The sequence below is a fragment of the Thamnophis sirtalis genome, unplaced genomic scaffold (genome assembly GCF_051295495.1).
Source record: "Thamnophis sirtalis isolate CommonGarterSnake01/CBP01778 unplaced genomic scaffold, rThaSir2_p1.2 scaffold_7, whole genome shotgun sequence".
Lineage (NCBI taxonomy): Eukaryota > Metazoa > Chordata > Lepidosauria > Squamata > Natricidae > Thamnophis > Thamnophis sirtalis.
Window position 1 is genome coordinate 20,801,251 of NW_028261387.1, and position 14,268 is coordinate 20,815,518.

General features: G+C 34.3%; 1 protein-coding gene across 2 annotated transcripts in view; it reads left to right on the forward strand.

Moving 5' to 3' along the window:
* SLC44A5 (solute carrier family 44 member 5) overlaps positions 1 to 14,268 on the forward strand; it is a 159,071-nt gene that overhangs the window by 123,909 nt on the left and 20,894 nt on the right. For both annotated transcript variants that reach the window (XM_087719455.1, XM_087719457.1), the window contains exons 4-10: positions 1,438 to 1,522; positions 5,116 to 5,200; positions 6,596 to 6,715; positions 8,840 to 8,900; positions 10,922 to 11,045; positions 12,630 to 12,713; positions 13,027 to 13,139. In XM_087719455.1, coding sequence (XP_087575581.1) covers positions 1,438 to 1,522; positions 5,116 to 5,200; positions 6,596 to 6,715; positions 8,840 to 8,900; positions 10,922 to 11,045; positions 12,630 to 12,713; positions 13,027 to 13,139 — 672 coding nt within the window. The remainder of the gene's footprint in view (positions 1 to 1,437; positions 1,523 to 5,115; positions 5,201 to 6,595; positions 6,716 to 8,839; positions 8,901 to 10,921; positions 11,046 to 12,629; positions 12,714 to 13,026; positions 13,140 to 14,268) is intronic.

Below are 14,268 nucleotides of genomic sequence, written 5' to 3' on the forward strand. Positions count from 1 at the left end.
AAGAACAGCTTATTGTAGAAATTATTAGGTTTCAAAGCAATAATTTTTATGAAAGAAAACAATTAATTGAAGTTGTTTTTCTGTGTAAAACTGTGGAAGGAAATATTTTCCTTTATTTTATTGTTGTGGAAAAAGAAAATTATAATACCTGGATTAAGTAGTGTGTTCTTTTCTTTAGTGCTTGATTTTACTAAATATATTACCTGACCTATATTACAGTGGTGGGTTCCGGACCCTGGCACAGCCAGTATGCTGCACATGGGGCTGGACATCCTAGATGGGCACATGCACTGCATGCACATGCGCACGCCACCGCCCTCCGGCACCCAGCTGCCTGGCGGAGGTCATGCAGGTGCTGCGCGCTGTGTGCGTATGCGTAATGGGCTGCTCGTAGTATTAAACAACCATAGAATGCGGGTGGGGGGGTGGGCTAAATGAGCCACCGTATCGGTACGGTGGCTGCTGCTTCGGCTACTCCCGGTACGGCCCTACTGAGCCGTACCTCCCGGAACCCACCATTGCTGTATTAATGTTTCACAAGTGCCATTTTTCACAGGTGTCAAACTTCATAATATGATATAGCATAAAGCAAACTCTCAGTATCTGAAAGAAAAATAAATTCACTAACACAATATTTATATGTTCTGCACATAATGAAATGTGTGTAGAAATGAAGACAGAATTAAATATGTTTTAAAATTCATATTTAAATAAAAGTAAGGAAACAAAACTCTACCTTAATCCAGCTGTACAAAACAAACCTGGGCTATTGGGAGCTATGCATTACATTGTCCCTTCTACCTTTGGCCTGCAAAGATCAAGGCATGGTGTTTTCATGCCTTATGATTCCAATTATTGTCCTGACAACCTTAGAGAAGATTTTGATTTTGGCTTGATTTGATTTCAATTTTTCTACATTTAACCCCATTAAATGAAGAGGAGTGTGAGACTGCAGCAATTATAGTGGATCAGAGTCAAATTTATTTGCATAAACTGGGATCTGACAGCGTATTTTAATTGGTTCATACAATTCTGTGTACAGAAGGCAGCTCAGAAGTATGCATGAAGTCAGTTGAGTGTATTTAGCTTGGCTCAATACTACTGTATGGCTTTATGCCAACAAAGCTTTTGTAATGCATCCCTCTCCTCATTTTAATAACTGTCATTTTCTAAGTGCATTACCTCATTTTCTGGCTATCAGCCAGATACATTCTGATATAAAAGGGGGAAAGAGGAGAGAAAGATGTTTTGCTTTGTAACCCCTCCATATTTTTTCATTAAAAAAAAGGCAACTGTTTAAGAAGCAATCAATATTCTAAGTATCCATTGGGAGAGGTTAAAACAGTTCATGACAGGAATTGCATTTTAATGAGTAGCAAAGTTTAATTCTAACCGAAATGACTTGATGCTTTCTTGTTTTCCTTCTCCATTTTACAGCCTGGGTACATGGTGACCCAAGAAAAGTAGCCTATCCAACTGATAGCTATGGGCAGTTCTGTGGTCAAAAAGATACACCGAATGAGTAAGTACCGGATTCCTTTGCATCTGGGTCCTCTTCACATGCAGCAGAACTATTAGCTCATTTTCTATTTTTTACAGATGTCTTCCTTCTGAAAGCGTGCAGGTGGCTTCTGCTTTCATTCACTGCGTTTTTAAAATTGGGATTCCAATTAAGATTTATTTTTTTAAAAAACCCTCAGACTTCAAAGCAAGTCACTGCTCAGCCCAGACACTGTCTGTCACTTAGATATGTAACTGTTACATCACGAATCCAAGTGACTGTAAACCTAAGATGCATTGGGCCTGATTAGCCAACATAAATTGAATACTTAAATAAGATGTCAAGTGGAGAAATTGTTATGTCATTCTGAGAGAAAAGTAATTTCCAAGCACAGCTGACTGCTTCCTATTTCTGTAAGTTTGTCATGTTTTATTCAGGCAGTATCATATGCCAGAAGCTGAAACTGGCAAGAATGCTCTCTTGCTTGCTTAAATTGATACATATGGCAAACATTTAAGTTGTCAGGGGCTGTAACTCTGCTTCCCAACCTTTCCAAAGGCTTAAAGGAGGCCATGATTATGTCACTAGACATAGGATTAAAGATGTGTAGTCCATTTTTGCTGGGATTTGGTATTGAAATGTGATCTAGACACCTGTAGAAAGCAAATTATATCCATTCCAACCCTAAAATTACACCCCCCCCAAATAATGTCATATATGTTGAAATGATGTGATAAGCAGACCATGGAAGGAATTTTTGAAGAGCCCAAACAGGAGCAGTTAATGTAGTACATCAAGAGTTCGTGAAAATCCTGGATTAATACAGCGTGTATAAAAAGATATTGTATGTTAATTTTATTTATTTATATTCCACCTTTATTGTTTTTACAAGTAACTCAGGATGGCAAACATCTTCAGCACATCTTCCTCCTCCTATTTTTTCCACAAGAACCCTGTGAGGTGGGTTAGGCTGAGAAAGAGTGACTGTCCCAAAGTCACCCACATGGTTTTCATGGCTAAGACGAGATTTGTATCTGTTTGCCTCAGGACCTTCGGTTATTAGCAATAGCAATAGCAGTTAGACTTATATACCGCTTCATAGGGCTTTCAGCCCTCTCTAAGCAGTTTACAGAGTCAGCATATTGCCCCCAACAACAATCCGGGTCCTCATTTTACCCACCTCGGAAGGATGGAAGGCTGAGTCAACCCTGAGCCGGTGAGATTTGAACCGCCGAACTGCAGATAGCAGTCAGCTGAAGTGGCTTGCAGTACTGCACTCTAACCACTGTGCCACCTTGGCTCTATTCAAGAATACACTTGTTTCTTTGTATTTATAGGGGCTATAAACAAGTGGCATTTTAATATAATTTTTCTTAAAGTATAATAAGTCTGTAGCATGATGCATCAGCCTTCCGGAACTTGGCAGACTCCATATATATATTATGTGAAGATTGTACTATAAATCCTTTGGACCCATTTTCAGCCCTCATCAAGGCTTATCTGCGTATTTCATTCTTTTTTGAATTACAACTTTAGAATTCATTATGTATGAAGATATTGGTAAGCTAGTTGGGAGGCAAAAATAAAAATTTCATGTAAAAAGCTTTTATGAAATTTGACCGGTTGCTGATATGGATTAAAGATTTATGGTTTATAAAACCCAGAAGCTGCCTCTAATTCATATCTTGAGAGTAGTTACATTTGAAGAGACATGCTAATCTTTATATTACTGCTATTTGAAGTGCTTTGGCACAGAGCAATAAAATGTAAATAATAGTTCCAATGGTTCAACAAATTCTATACAGGATAAATATTTTAGAATTTTTGTTGTTTTGAAACAATTTCAACATTCGTAGTTTTTCAGGAAGGGATGATGTTGAACTAAAATAACAGAATTAATTCCATCCTTTGGGTTAAGTACATTGTGAGGGAACTTATTTACGTCAATTCATCTCCTTGTTAATCTCCATATAAACCAATATATTAGAAGATAATACAGTGATAATCTGAAAAAGAAGCCACGGCTTTACTCTTCTGTAGTGCTTTCTCTGTGTTATCAGCAAATAGAAAACACTTCAATTCCAATTAGATTGCCACTCAGCTGTATGAATTTCATTGCAGTGTACATTTGGAATCTATCAATCTGAACTTCAATTTTAAAGAGTCCTAGTTGTATACTCACTGTATATATCAAGAAGCTATAGCCAGAACACTTTACAGAACTCTTTATTTAGTTCTCCTCATTAGACATTGCTCCTATTAGAAAGTATAATGATACAGTGTAGCCATATAGATGAATATGAATTTTTTTTCTTAACTTTTTAAAGGGGGTTGGAAAATTCCCTATTCAATGCATCAAATATTTTTTGCCAAACCATGATAAAGAGACAGCCAGAAAGGTCTCCACAGCTTTCAAAAAAGAGGAAATGCAGCCTGCAGTATCTTTTATTTTTCTCTTATTTGTTGGATTCAAATCTCATCTTTTTCTGTACGGATTTAAATGGCTTACATTAAGATGGAACTCTGTAACAGCAAACCTGTAAATTATGTTGGCTATTTTCTAAAGCACCAGAAGGCAGAACAAGAAGTAATGGATGAAAACTAATCAAAGACCTAGAACTAAGGAGAAATGTCATGACAATTGGAACAATTAATCAGCAGAACAACTTACCTCCAGAAGTTGTGGGTTCTCCAACACTGTAGGTTTTTAAGAAGAAATTGGACAACCATTTGTCTGAAATGGTATAGGGTTCCTTGCTTGAGCAAGGGTGGGTGTTAAACTAGAAGAATCTAAGGTCCCTTACAACTCCATTATTCTATTATTCTGACAGAGAATGGCTGGCCCAGTTATCAAGTGGATTTCTATGACTGAAGTTGCACTTAAACTTGGATGTCCCTGCTCCTAGTTTTAATCTGCCATTTTAATCATTTTTGTATAGTGGAATATTAGTTCTAAATGTTTTTAGATCATTGATAGAAGCTTGATAAAAAACACAGTATTATTTACTATTTAATTTATTGATATTTTATATCCACTCTTTCTGAAATTCAGGGTACTTCTAATGGGAACTTATCTTAAAAAAATTAATGGGTTAACATTTTTGCCCTCTGCTTAAGTCCAGTGTATGTTTTATATCTATATAATTCATTGTAGTCTTTCATTATAAGAATGATCTATACTTATGAAAAGGTGTTCTTGGGATTTTATATGGTCTATAGGTTTCTACATACAAACAAATTCTTCATTGATTTTTAGTGCCACCTTGTGATTACTATAAAAAATACCAGTTTCATGATACCATGTAGTGTGTGTTTAAACTTAGTAACTGTACAAGATAAATTTACTGCACAGTGGAAAATTGGATATGTGATAAAACCTTAATGTGAAAAGTATGATTAAATTAGCATGAATTGCTGCTATCTATCCTATTGCACAGGGAAAGAACAATTTTCTCAAAATTAATCTTCATGTGTACTATAATAGGAATCCCTACAGGCAGTGGTTTGGGAGTGAATTTTTAATATGTGTATAATATATTTATGTATTCCATTAATTATTAATTATTGATATACATATACATGGAGTGAAAATAATCATTTTATCTATTTTGTAGGAACAAAACAATTTTATTTTATTTTAATATTCTGAAATGTGCCAGTCCTATAGTGCTAATAAACCTACAGTGCCCTACAACACAGGTATGTAACACATAGCCAAAAATACACAGATTATATCTTGATACAGCTGTTTTGAAAATAAAAAGTGTTATGAATTGGACATACATCAAGTAAATGCTAATGTTAGATGTAAATTCTGTATTCCCAGAAGAGACATACTGATAAGATAGAAAGGAAAGTTTCTGTTTAGAATATCATTTAAGAAAGAAAAACATGCATTGAGTACAGGACTAAGTATTGTGATTTTAACAGGCAGAAGTTAGAATGGGACTCTCTAGAAACGATGTTTTGGTAATGATCATTTATGTTGCTTCTTCATATTATCACCATATTTACTGTTCACTCATGTTTTCTAGATAGAGACTTAAGGAGCTATAGCAAAACAATGATAGTAAAATAACCTTGCACAATCTTGCATATTGTATATTGGAAACTAACTGTACATATATTGGAAACTCACTGAATCAGTAGCTTTTGGGGGAAGACGATATAGCAAATAAGCCCTTCTGTTTTTCCTTAAATATATACTATGAGTAGAGATTCTGACAATAACTTAGCTCTAGAATTTTATGTAGGTAATCAGAATTTGTTTTCTAAAATGAGAAATTACAAAATTTTTATTTGATTGATATTTATATGCACAATTCTACATGAGCAAGAAGAGAACTCATTACATTTGTACTACATTGGAAGAATCCTTATGTATGTAATAAATAACCCATTCAGGATAATCATTTTAAATAAATAGTTTATCAAGAATTAATTAATTAATTTTAAAAATTAAGGACAAAAGCTGTTAACTATCTGAATACTATCTGAATTGTTTTGTTGATTAGGGTCACATCACCAACATTTTGTGGCTCATTTCCAGATTTTGGAAGTAAGATTTCCTAGAGATTTTTATAAAGAAAATAAAGAAAGTAATTGTTTTACCCACAGTAGGATTACATTACAATAACAAAAATGATAAAATACCACTTCAATAATGACATGTGACTCTTGACAATATAATACATAACGGGAGAAAAATATACCCCTTGCCTGCCAAAGATTATGTATGCCTGATTCACAGATTCACTTTGATTAATCGCTGCACAAGATACAAAAATGTCTTCTTTTGGGGAGTATTATTTAAAAGTTAATTTTTAAAATTATTTATGAGATACCATACTTAGAACAAGAAGAAACATAGGAGAAATTCTGAAGACATTGAAAGAAGACATTACAAAATAGAGGAAAAAAGAAGAAGAAATTGTTATATGTGTATATTGTATACGTCCTTTGCTAAGCAAACAACCTCTTTAAAAAAGAGCACTTTTAGAGATGACAGATTTTTGTATAGGTCTTTTGGTAATATGCCTAACTGTCTCATCCTACACTGCTACTTCAATCAGATTTTCGGTTTTGTCTTAAAAGCTTTGTGTTTCAAAGTGCCCAGACAGATTTGCAACCTACATAGAAATGCAATCTTCCTACAGAAGTTATTGGGAGTACTACAAACAGTTTTGCAAGCCTGGATTTACTAAGCCACGCAAGGTGAGTATAGATGCATTTTAACAGTCTAGAATAAAAAAACATCAATGGCAAATTTATATCTGTATGACTATCTCCATGATGACTTATAGCAAAACTATTGCTAAAGTTTCTAGTGCAAAGAAGTCAGCCTCCAAAATTAAAATTAGATAAATATCTCCTCAAAGTACAATACCGATTGCAATCCTCTAAACACTTAAAAAGTAATTTATTCTATTTATATTTATTGAATATATATCCTGTATAACCTCTAGGTGCTCAAGGTACCTTATGTGGGCCACTTGCTTCATATTATCCCTACAAAAGCAACTCTCTGAGGCACGATGGACTGACAGATAGTGATAATCAACCCAATGCATAATTGAGAATGGTTTTGAACATTGATCTCCTCCATTGTACTTTAACCACTCTAAAACACCAGCTGTGTCTGAAAACATAGTATGCCTAGATTCTTGATTCCTTGACTGGAATTTTCTGTAATTTTAAAACAAGCCCTGCATTTGCAATTCACTGAACAATATAACACATTGTAATTAAGACTTTGTGCAATGGAATAGTTAAGTGTCTATATGTAAAAAGAAGAACCATCACTGGTTGGATCTAATTAGCTCTCTGGTCCAGAACATTTTAGTAAAGGCAAGGAAAGAGTGAGAAGGACAAACTTAAAGGAGGTCATGAATTGCATGACCTTGGTTCATATGTAGATCTCATTTTCTTTTCTGTCCCATAAGGTCAGTCTCCATATCTGTTTGCTGCTTGCAGTACTTGTCTGCACTACTTAACCCCGTAGTGGGAGAAATGGGTTCCTTTGTGTCTGTTTTTTTTTTTTTACCAAGGTAGTTGAATTTAGCAATAGCAATAACACTTAGACATCATTGTGCATTTTGCAGCCCTCTCTTAGTGGTTTTACAGAGTCAGCATATTGCCCTCAACAATATGAGTCCTCATTTTACCCACCTCAGAAGGATGGAAGGCTGAGCCTGGTGAGATTTGAACTGCTGAACTGCAGCTAACAATCAGCTGAAGTAGCCTGCAGTACTGCATTCTAACCACTGCGCCACCTTGGTTGTCAAAAGTGAGGTGATTTCAAAATGCATTATCAGCTAAGGTGGAGGAAAGCATCTAGTGTTTTAGTAGGTTTATCAGAATTTTGCAGAAATGAATTTGGTCTGCATATGAAGCTTTGTAATACAGACATTCTTGCATAGAATCCAATCATCTGGTAGCGTAAGGAATTAAATAATTACTAAAGAAAAAGATTCAACAACATTTGAGAATTCCAGGACAAAAAAATGGAAAATGAATGGCTATATTTGGTTTTCACTAAATAATTCATAGCATAACACATGGGGTGAAGGAAAGCCAGGAGGGTGCTTCTGATCACATGATCAAGGTTCTTGGTGCATCTTTTATAGAAGTGGGTTGTTCCAGGTTTAGCCTGGATTGGGTGAACCAGTAGTAGTGGCAGCAGGAAGCTCCACCCACCCATCTATATACTTCTGCGCATGCTCAGAAGCATTGCACGCACCCACGAGCGCACACAGGAACACGCCTGAAATGGTAGTAAAAAAATTGGCAACCCACCACTGATCTTATAGTATTAGTGCAAATACAAAAATGGGATGCTTTGGTCATGTAGTTTCAACTGCTATTTTGGCTTTTTGAATCCTCATTTGACGATTCAGTTTAGGAAGTACTTTATTTCAGTGATAGGATAAAGCAAAAGGTATAAGTCATTGGAATTAACTAATTGATTTTCAGCCAGGTCACTGGTTTGAAGCAACTTACTCTAGTCTTTCAAAAATTAAATTCTTCTCCAATTATCTCATATTGAAAAGCTTTTACAAAGCCTGAATTTCAGTCCTAAATTCATTACACTTATTCTATTAAAAGGTAATTTAATTCTGAAATTAGGTCAAAGCTACTTGCTCAAATATTTTCTCTTCAAAGTCATGACAGGAAACCTCCTGGCTTCTTTTTACCATTAATAGGACACCAGTCAGACATGAACTTCATAGTTCTCACTGAAATTCTAACCAATAATTTATAATAACTTTTTGATTCTTGGCATTAAAAATGGATAAGGTTTTTCAGCATTTCTGCTTATGCTTTTATTTTGACTTTCAGTCTGTAACTCAAGTTATGCGTGATGAAGATTGTCCTTCTATGATTATTCCAAGCCGGCCTTGTAAGTATCTCTGTATTTATGTTGTGTAACAGTTAACATTGGCAGGGCCAAATACTACAACTTATTCTCTTTTGAGATTTGAGACATTCTGGGTTAAAGTTCAAGGACATAGTATAAGGGATAAATTAGAAAAATACTAGATTTACACCTTAGGTTAAACATAGTTTGTTATAATCATGATTTGTTGATATGTGTTATTCAACTATAAGTTGGAAATCATGGTTCACACATGATTCATACATTGAATCCCAATAAACCAAGTATGATTTGAAGGAAGGAAGCCTAACTAAACTCAAGTGATATGTATATTTGTAGCATTTTAAAATCTTCCCTAGTACAGTTAATGCACTTAATTTGAAATTCTAGTGTTTCCCATTTTAAATCTTTCTTTCCTACAGCTACAATATAATAAGACCACTTACGTACCCCAAATACCAGATAATTGTATCCTTGAATAAGGTTATGCCATGTGACACTGTGTGCAGGCTTTATTTCCATATTATTTTCTCAAATCTTATCTTAGCATACAGTATACTGTACATACCTACAAACATACACACAGTACCTATTATGCTAGTCTCTTTTGGGGTATAAAATGATGCTAAATTCATTTATTCCCTTCTGAACTGTTTCTTTCCCCTTTTCTTTTCACTCTAGTTTGATCAGCATCCTTTTCCTTTTCGCAATGCTTCCTTTTTGGATTCACAAGACACTTTACAGCAATGTGGATTGTTGGTTTCCTTTAATGTGTTGTATAAAATTAGTGTTTATATACCATGGTTTATATTGTGATATGCAAACCCAGCCAGGAAGCCCTACTTTAAAAAAAAAACATGCTGAAGAATATGTAGATTTGTGAATCCAGTGTCTATTCATGGTGTAGCTTGTCTAACAGTTACAAAGAAGCCCAAAACAACGATAATTGGTGTGATGGAAAAATATAGTAATGTTTTGTCACAATTTTTAAATTCATTAATAGTTATAAAAAGGTAGATTTTTAGCAGGATAACCTAAAATGTAGTATAATTTCATTTGTATGAAATAGAAACAAATATTGCAGGAAAGTACTGTAGTAATGCAAAATTAATGCAGCTATGATCTCCCCACTCCCCCCCCCAATAGTAAGAGAAATAATGTAGATTTGTAAATAACTTACTATAATTCTCTGTGTAAAATTTTATTTTATCAGGCATGGGAACAAAGAAGGAGTAGTAATTCATTCAATTAACAAATGGAATATTGCTAGAAATAGAGAATTTTTTTAAAAATGATTGGGGCTTTCCTTTATGGTCACATATGAGACTTCTTAAAATGATCATGGATTGATAAGGGTGATGTGATGGGTGATTTTTTTTCAATGATTGAAAAAGCATACCACAATTCTAAAATAGTTAGGAAATATATTTAAACTTGACACCAAAAAGAAAAGAAATTACAGAAAGGGCATCGGTATGCTTAGGAGGGTGCTTACTTTTTTAGCCTGTTCTATTTATATTTCCTGATAAAATACATTGCGGGGCAAACCCCTTTGGGGTTAGCATGAATTTGAAGAACAAAAATTGTCAAAGGATTTGTAATGCCTCAGTATGTTTAGAAGGGAGAGGGCTTTTTGAGTTCATCCTATTTACGTTTCCAGGTAAAAGGCATAGGAAAATCCCATTGGGCTAGGGTAACCCATGAATTCAGAGCGCAAAATGGACACCATTAACAGATTTGTAGCTCATCGGTATGCTTAAGAGGGAGCAGATGTCTTGAGTCCACCTTATCTACGTTTCAAATAAAATACATGAAAAATTTCATTAGTATATTTAATGAAACAAATATTGTTTATAAGTTACACTCTACACTGCATAACATGTACTGCTTTAAACATATACAATTTCTTCTAATTATATTTAGTCATATTAAATCTAATATGATGACATTTAGTGCTAATTGATCTGTATTGTTTCATCTCAGTATCAAATATGAATCATAATAAAAAGACACATGATACTATAGATAGCTTTTTGTTTCCACAGTTCTTAAGCGGTGCTTTCCTGATTTCTCTACTAAAAATGGAGTTCTGACTGTGGCCAACCAAACTACTTTCAAAGATGGGAAAGGAAAAACACGGAATGTAACAGATCTCAGGGAAGCAGCAAAGTATGGATAGTGTGTTTTTTTGTGTTTACCTATGCAACTTTGCTTGACTAGTTGTCATATAAATGCACTGCCATGGTTTTTTTTTTTACAGTAGTAATCTCACAGACAAACCTCTATAAAGAGGAAGAGGAATTTCATGGTTTTGATTTCATTTGTTCAATGAGCAACTCTATATGCAAATTATTTTGTTATCCATGTCTGGAAATTGAATCATGATAACTGGATTTCTTTTTTTTTTTCTTGGTCTGAAACATTGACTCCTTATCCAAGTATCTTGGTCTGATTCAGTCAAATAATGACATCATAGTTTGTCATTAGAATTTTTGTTTTATTTTTATCCTTCCTTTCTGTTCAAACAGGATATTAAAGGCTGCTTAATAAAAGCAATACTACATTCATTTGACCCAGGAGTTTTTCTGTAGCAAAAGGAGGATGCGCTATCGATGGGGAAAATGGCGGGAGTTCTATTTTCCCCATCATGAGCATCATTGTAGCAGAGGTTGAACTGAGAAAAAGTGATTGGGCCAAAGACTCCCACTACTGGGTATGGCTAAGACTGCTCTTGAACCTGCATTTCTTTGGTCCTTGTTGATATCCTAGTCACTATAAGGACTCTCAAGGAAGACAACCTTAAAAATAATCTCCAAAGCTTTCCATCTTGCACAACCTTCAGAATAGTTAATTAAAAAAGCATAAACATTAGAAATGCTGGTGGTGTTACAGCAGGCGCTAGGGATGGTAAACAAAGCAACCCAAACTGTATATTATAATCTTTTAAATGAAATAACAAAAGTATAAGAATGGCAAAAAAAAAGAATAACTATGTGAATGTATACCTATAATTGTATGTAAGAGAATAAATGATAGTAAGAATATAAAGCATAATATAGGTAAACAATATTTTGTTATAAATAGCTAAGTATAAATAAATATAGAATAGTACATAAAAATGGATAACGAATAAGGGGACCATGAATGCAAGATAGAAATGTATAGAAGGGAAAACACTAACTGTAAAGAAACTGATATGGAATTGCTGTATGATATATGATGGAACTTCTTTTTCCTATGTTGTTTTAAGTCATGTGTTTGTTTTTGTTGATGTGTTTATATGTTTAAAATAAAAATTAAAAAAATTTAAAAAAACATTAGAAATGCTTCCCTAGGATGGTGCTTATACTATAACTAGTAATAGCAATGTTGTTTAGATATCCTACAGTGTTATTGTTTAGATATCCTATGGTGTTATTTTAATTTTAATTGTTTGGAATTTTTAATAGTTTAATAGCATAGTCTATATGTACTGTAATATATAGAAGTATGTCTATTGAATGTGTATAGAATTAGAACCTAAATTCTTGCCCTTTCCATAAGATTTATATTTTCCTGTAACTTATTATTGCTTGGGCACAAATCTCAGTGTAATATAGGTTTATTACTGACCCTGAATATTTTGCCAATTAACCAAACACTATGAACAGAATTGTGACTTGATGTACATATTACTTATAGCTAGCTCTTAGGTTGGTTGATTTACATAAGAGAGACATAGTCTAAAACCTGTTTATCTTTTTCTTTTTAAAGTGGCATCAATAATGTTCTTGATGCAAGATCAGTTGGGATGAAGATTTTTGAAGACTATGCGAGCTCTTGGTACTGGATTTTAATGTAAGTTCTTATTCATCAAAAGTCATGCCTTCAGCATATAAATAGTCATGGTGCATGCAAAGTGGGAATATAATTTCTCTTCTTTGCCCTTATTCATATCTTTGTGCTTTCTTTATTCAGTTCTTTTATATGAATTCATTCTTCTATATTTCTAGTTGCTATTTGCTTCAGGTCTCAATGAAATTAAGGGAAACAATTAAAGCGCCATACTTTCAGTTAAAGTGCCATACTTTAAGCCAGTATAAAACACTATAGGAAACTGCTTGCTCATTTTTTAACTGTTGTATTTTGTTTTGTTTTGTTTTATTCACAGAGGGCTGTTTATTGCAATGGTAGTCAGCTTGCTCTTTCTTGTGCTTCTGAGATTCATAGCAGGAGTTCTCTTCTGGATTTTCATCTTTGGTGTAATTGGGGTTATAGGATATGGTAAGTCCCAAATGTTACATTCAGCCATCTAGCATTTCATTACTAATATGAAGATAAGCAGAACTGATAATCCATTAATTCTATACTATCTCACACTTTCCACATTAAATGACTTAGTGTTCAACCATTCTATTTGTCCTCTAGATCAGGGGTGTCAAACCCGTTTGCATTGCAGGCCATATTGTGATGGATCGGAATTGTTTTTGCCCATGCGGAGCCGGGGTGGGTGTGGCCTGCATGGGCTGTATCCAGCCCACATGCCGTATGTTTGACATCCCTGCTCTAGATACTCTCTTCCTATTACAAACTAGCTAATTGAATGTTAAATAGCCACAGTATAAACAGCAAACCCACTCCCTTCTAGCACTGCTGATGTTACCTAGTTAAGTAATAAAACATCTGTAAGAAAACAATCAAGCTCGGAGAGCACCAAGAATTCCACACAATATGTTCTTCCTTCAGCAGTGCAACACCTAGTACTAATACTTTACTACTACTTAGACCAAGGAAAAATAGCAATATAGCAATAGCAGTAGACTTATATACCGCTTCATAGGCCTTTCAGGCCTCTCTAAGCGGTTTACAGACACCCTAGTCTTCTACCCACCATGCTGATGTTTACTTGTTATGTATGTATGTATTAGTATATCTCAAGTATAATATCACTGTATGGTTTTGTTTAGGAAATGGCCATTAGAGTAAACAAACATCTACTATTTTACTCGTTTGGTTATTGTATGTTGGCAAATTTATGATTTCTCCTTGTTCTGCCCTACTAAATTCTGAAATATAACATGATAGATTTATAGAACTCTTAGATTACAAGAATTTGAAATACTTTACAATCATCCTCATCAAAACTATCCAACCACAACGAAATAACTAGATAGAAAGAAAGACTAGTTATCTGGCTCATCACCTGTGACACTTTAATAACTTATTTGACTGCATAATGAGCAAGTGCTTTTTTTCTGCAGTTTCTTGATTCACAAACACCTATACAGTTATCAAACATGACCCACATATCATATGAATGCTCTATTTTGACAGCTATCAGTGTAGAATATTCAATATTCTTCATGTTTGATGTTGCTCTCTGATAGAACTTGACATTTTTTTCCCACCTGAA